This window comes from Ceratosolen solmsi, unplaced genomic scaffold (assembly GCF_000503995.2).
Source record: "Ceratosolen solmsi marchali unplaced genomic scaffold, CerSol_1.0 scaffold10, whole genome shotgun sequence".
In the NCBI taxonomy this organism is placed as follows: domain Eukaryota; kingdom Metazoa; phylum Arthropoda; class Insecta; order Hymenoptera; family Agaonidae; genus Ceratosolen; species Ceratosolen solmsi.
Genome location: NW_011948412.1, coordinates 9077186 through 9082185, shown reverse-complemented (window position 1 = coordinate 9082185; position 5000 = coordinate 9077186). Strand labels below are relative to the sequence as shown.

The 5000-nt window shown below is 58.5% G+C and overlaps 1 protein-coding gene across 1 annotated transcript in view; it reads right to left on the bottom strand.

Annotated features, from left to right (window-relative positions):
* The window catches only part of LOC105359018 (bromodomain adjacent to zinc finger domain protein 2B), a 108477-nt gene that overhangs the window by 4763 nt on the left and 98714 nt on the right, over positions 1–5000 (bottom strand). The window contains exons 19-26 of the mRNA XM_011495496.1: positions 4543–4861; positions 3731–4405; positions 3042–3175; positions 2573–2944; positions 1975–2281; positions 1639–1902; positions 993–1494; positions 530–767 (exon numbers count right to left, since the gene is read on the bottom strand). Coding sequence (XP_011493798.1) covers positions 530–767; positions 993–1494; positions 1639–1902; positions 1975–2281; positions 2573–2944; positions 3042–3175; positions 3731–4405; positions 4543–4861 — 2811 coding nt within the window. The remainder of the gene's footprint in view (positions 1–529; positions 768–992; positions 1495–1638; positions 1903–1974; positions 2282–2572; positions 2945–3041; positions 3176–3730; positions 4406–4542; positions 4862–5000) is intronic.

The window sequence follows — 5000 nt, the reverse complement described above, 5'->3', positions numbered from 1 at the left end:
TTGCCAAGTGAAGCAAAGAAAATAGTTGGGTGTAGTGTTGGTGGTGAATTTGGACGAAAACGTGTGGATGGAGGTAATTGTTAAGGCGTGTAGAGTGGAGATAGAGCGGTGGTAGAGCGGTGGTAGAGCGGTGGTAGAGCGGAGACAGAGCGGATACAGAGCGGATACAGAGCGGATACAGAGCGGAGACAGAGCGGAGACAGAGCGGAGACAGAGCGGAGACAGAGCGGAGACAGAGCGGAGACAGAGCGGAGACAGGAGGGGTGGGGGGGGGGGGGGGGGGGGGGGGGGGGGGGGGGGGGGGGGGGGGGGGGGGGGGGGGGGGGGGGGGGGGGGGGGGGAGGCAGAGCGGAGACAGAGTGGAGGTGAGAGACAGGAAGCGCAGAAAGTTGGTTAGTAAGTTAGTGCAAATACCCACAGAGGCCTGAGTAGAAGACATTAGCTGTTTGTTTTGAGTAGCAGATTTGAGTGAGACGCTGCGATTTCGTAGCTTGACGCAGACGGACTTTCTAGCTGGATTTAGACTCACAGCCTTCATGATGCTCTTGTCCCAAGCGATGCTGGCCTCGAGCATGTACAACGCCATGGCGAGCTGGGCCGAGGTGTGGGCCCGAGCGGTGGCCTCGCGCCAGTTATTCAGGCCCCGGGGTGTCGTTTCTTCGGGTGGGCCCGAGCCCGAGCCCCCGTCGCTCGAGGAGTTGGCGCTCGCGCTCGCGGCCGCGGCCGCCTGTTCCGCCTTGAGAGCCGCCAGGTTCGGGTCGCCCGTGCTGAAATTTATAAATAGTAACGTTGGCGAAGTCGGCCGACGGGGAGTGGTGGAGCGCCCTGTGGTCTCGCGACCCCATGACTGATCCACGCGAGTTAGCTAAGCGAGACGGGTGTGTTGGGGGAGGGGAGGGGGGGGGAGGTGTGACGGTGAGGGATGGGAGCGAGCCTCGGAGTTCGCCCGACGCTGTTAGTTTGCGTTAGGTGCTTTGGATGCTTGGATTTACCAGACGCCGAGGGGTGGCTTGAGGTATCTCCTTTCAATGGCGGCCTCGAGGGACAGTAGCCTCTGGCGCGCCTGCTCGACCGCACTGACTTGCTCCATCTCGTGCAGCTTCTCGAGCTCGTCGGCTTCCTCGGTACCCGCTCGGGGCGGGAGTTTCCAGCCCTTGACCTGCATACTGGCGTTGGCGACCTTGTCCTCGAGGGCCTCGACCTGCTCGAGGAGCTGGGCATCGACGCGCATCGCGACCTGCTCGCTCCAGTCCTCCGGATCGTCGGATTTTGGCACCGGGGCCGGGCTGGCGTCCTCCTCGGCGTCGGACATATCGGTCGCGGCGACGTTCCCCGGATCCACGTGGATCTTCCCCGTCACAGCGAGGAAGGACTCCATTGTCGCCCAGGTCGTGCGCTTCAGCTCTTTCTCGCGCACGCCGCGCGAGTGAATGTGCTCGAGGAGCTCTTGAAACGTGTCTACGTCGGTAATCCTCCACCAGCCGTATCTCAAATCTACGAATTAATGCATAACGGCAGAATTAATGCATTATTAATTAATTACATTGTTAATTAGAGAATTAATGTATCGGGCGTCGTGGATTCATTGGGATTCGGTGGCCGTTCGATCATCGATTGTCTTATGTTATTATTGCTTACCTTGCGGGACGGGCTTGGGCTCGCCCGGGGGTGGGAGGCCGTGGATTTTGAGATACTCGAGTTGTGCCGCCTCGTCTTGGGTGAGTATAAGGGGCGCCGGGCTCTCGCACCTCTCGAAGCTTGGACTAGCGGGCGGCGGAAATATCGGTATCTTCAATTCCGTGGGTTCGGCAATTCCGAAAATTTGCTTTGTACTTGGACCAGGCGTATCGCACGTTTCCCGGGGTAGAATCGAAAACCAATTGGCCTCGGTGCAGTTAACGTCTGTAAAACGAGCCTGGGATGATTAATCGTCCAGGGAACGGAAGGAGGTGAATAGCGATCGAAATGACTTACCCGAGAGGTAACTGCTGCCGTTCAATTCCTTACCGTTGTGCAGACTATTATTGACATGATTGAATTTATCGCCGTTAGCTATTGTCTCGACAAATTTGTCCTCCATTTTAATGAGAGGCTTAATCATCTCCTCGTCCATGCCGTTCTCCTCTTTCTTGGTCTCCTGGGACTTAATGTGCTCCACGTCCATTTTCATTACATCGCTCTCCTGCTTAATGTCCTCCGTGCTCGAGTTCTTTATAGGATCGGTTGTATCCTCGGGCTCCATCTTCACATCGGATATTGAATTTTTCAACTCGTCGGATATACAATTGTTCATCTCCTTCTTATTGCCGGTGACGTCGTCGGAGCCCTCCTGGTTCTTTTTCCTCTCGTCGTGCGGCCTCACGTCGTCGTCCTCCTTCTGTGAGTTGAGCTTCTTCTCCTCCTTGAGTTCGTTTGGAGTTTCATTCTCACGATTCTCGATTCCGCCCTTGACCTGTTGCTGTTGCTGTTGCTGTTGCTGTTGTTGCTGTTGTTGCTGCTGTTGTTGCTGCTGTTGCTGCTGCTGCTGCTGCTGCTGCTGCTGTTTTTGCTCTTCCTCGTCATCCTCCTCATCCTCATCCTCATCATCATCCTCATCATCGTCGTCTTCGTCCCCCTCCCCCTCCTCGCCCTCCTCGATGTCAGCCGTCTCTTTCTCCTGCTTCGTCGGCTCGAGCTTCTTCTCGATGGGCATGTTCTTGTAGGTCTCGTCGAGCTCAGCTTGCAGAGCCAAGACATCGGTCTCCGCGCTCTCCATCGCCTCGACGTAAATGCCACCGGCACAAGGAAGCTCCCAATACCTTCTCCAGTATCTGTCTTGACCGAAGACGTGGGCCCGGAGCTCCTTGGATGAGCTGTTGAGCTTCTGCAGCTGCTCCTCGGACTGCTTCAGCAGCTTGTCAAGCTTCTTGCCGAGCTCCTCGCCCGACAGATTCTTGTCCTCCTCCTGAAAGGTCAATTAGAAAAATAATGAATTGATGATGGACAATCGCCGTGGGCCGTGAGGCCTGCCTATTAAGAGAGAGTGGGACTCGCGCACGCACCTCCTCCGGCTGAGTGCCCTCGCTCTCGTTCTCGGACATCTCCTCCTCATGGGTCTCCTCCTCGTGGTGGGGATCGTCGGGGGTCGGTGTCGTAGCCGCGACGTTGGAGTTGGCGTTGGCGTTGGTGGTGGCGTTGGTGGTGGCGTTGGTGGTGGCGTTGGTGGTGGCGTTGGCGTTGGCGTTGGCGTTGGCGTTGGCGTTGGCGTTGGCGTTGGCGTTGGCGTTGGCGTTGGCGTTGGCGTTGGCGTTGGCGTTGGCATTGGCGTTGGCGTTGGCGTTGGCGTTGGCGTTGGTGATGGTGGTGGTGTTGACGTTGGCGTTGGTGTTGGTGGTGGTGTTGACGTTGACGTTGACGTTGGCGTTGGCGTTGGCGTTGGCGTTGGCGTTGGCGTTGGCGTTGGCGTTGGCGTTGGCGTTGGCGTTGGCGTTGGCGTTGGCGTTGGTGGTGGTGGTGGCGTTGGTGTTGGTGTTGGCGTTGGTGTTGGTGTTGGTGTTGATGTTCGCATTGACGTTGGCGTTGGTATTGGTATTGGCGTTGACGTTGACGTTGACGTTGGCGTTGGCATTGGCGTTGGTGCTAGTACTGGTACTGGTGCTGGTGCTGGTGCTGGTGCTGGTGTTGGAGCCACCACCACCGTTACCGCCACCGACACCGCAAACGCCACCAATACCGCTTGCGACCTCCTCGCCGTCGACCTCCTTCTTCTCAATGGTAATCGTGTCACCGGTCTTGTTGACGATCACGCCCACAGCCTCCATGCGCACCTTCCGGCCGTGGAGCTGCCTCAGTTTCCGTATCTTGGTGTCGAGGAGGAAGCGCTCCTTCTTCAGCTGGGCGACGTTCTCGAGGCTGAGCTCGATCTGCCGGAGCACGGCCTTGTTCTGCAAGAGCTCGTTGCAGAGGAAGGCGAGCATCTGCGCCTTGTGCGTGGGGTTGAGGGCGAGGAAGGGCTTGTCGCGCAGCCTCTCGGACATTCTCCAGGTGTCGTTGCTGTGCAGGTGCTCGTAGAACTGAGCATTCTTACTCGAGCAGTTGAGGGCGTTGTCACCGCCGTTCTGGTGATGATCGGCGAAGCGCTTGTCGCGCTCGCGCTCGAGGCAGACGCCCGTCAGGGCCTTTACCTCGCCGGTCGCGTTCGCGTAAAGATAGATGCGCAGTACCTCGCTGATGTTGGCGTGGCTTATGTCGGCCTGGCGTAAGCTCTGCCCCAGGCCGGTCGTGTGTCGGGCCGGTTGTGGAATGCCCGGGTCCTCGATCGCGCAGACGAGCAGGTGCGTCATGACCGAGAGCATCTCTTCCTCGGCCTCCTCGTCGTTGAGAAGGGCTGCCTGGAGACTCTTGAGGCTCGGCAGCGAGTCCATGTCTGCCAAGATAAAATTAATGATGAACGAGGCGTGGCGGCAGGGGGTGGGTGCTGGTGACGGGGAAAGAGATGGATGGATGGTTTGAAGAAGGGTGGCAGGGACGCGAATTATTGACTACGTGTCGCCCCCTACTTACCGAAGCCCAGGGTCTCGCCGAAATTGTGCAGGAACTCGAAGACCATGACGATGTCGGCGAAGGCCTGGCCCGGCAGCTTGAGGCCCGGTATCCGCTTGATCTCCGGCAGGGCCTTATGGTCGGTCAGCTCCATGTCCTCGACGGGCTTCCTGATTTGCTCGACGAGCTCGAGCTCGATCCTCCTCTGCTCGGCCCTCTTCTCCTTCGAGGCGATTCGCTCGGCCCTGGCCTCGAGCCGCTTCTTCTCGCGCTCCTCCATCTTGCGCCGATTCTCCAGGGCGCGTATGAGTGCCATGTGCTGCCGTCTTCTCTCCCTCTCCTGTCGCCCGACCAAAATTCATGCATTAGGTCGGCTGGAAATGCGCGTGCTGGGGATAGTGGGTTGGGCGGTGGAGACGGGTCGGCGGTTCGATTTGGTTGTGTAGAGGGGTAGGGGGTAGGGGGTTGGGGGGGGGGAG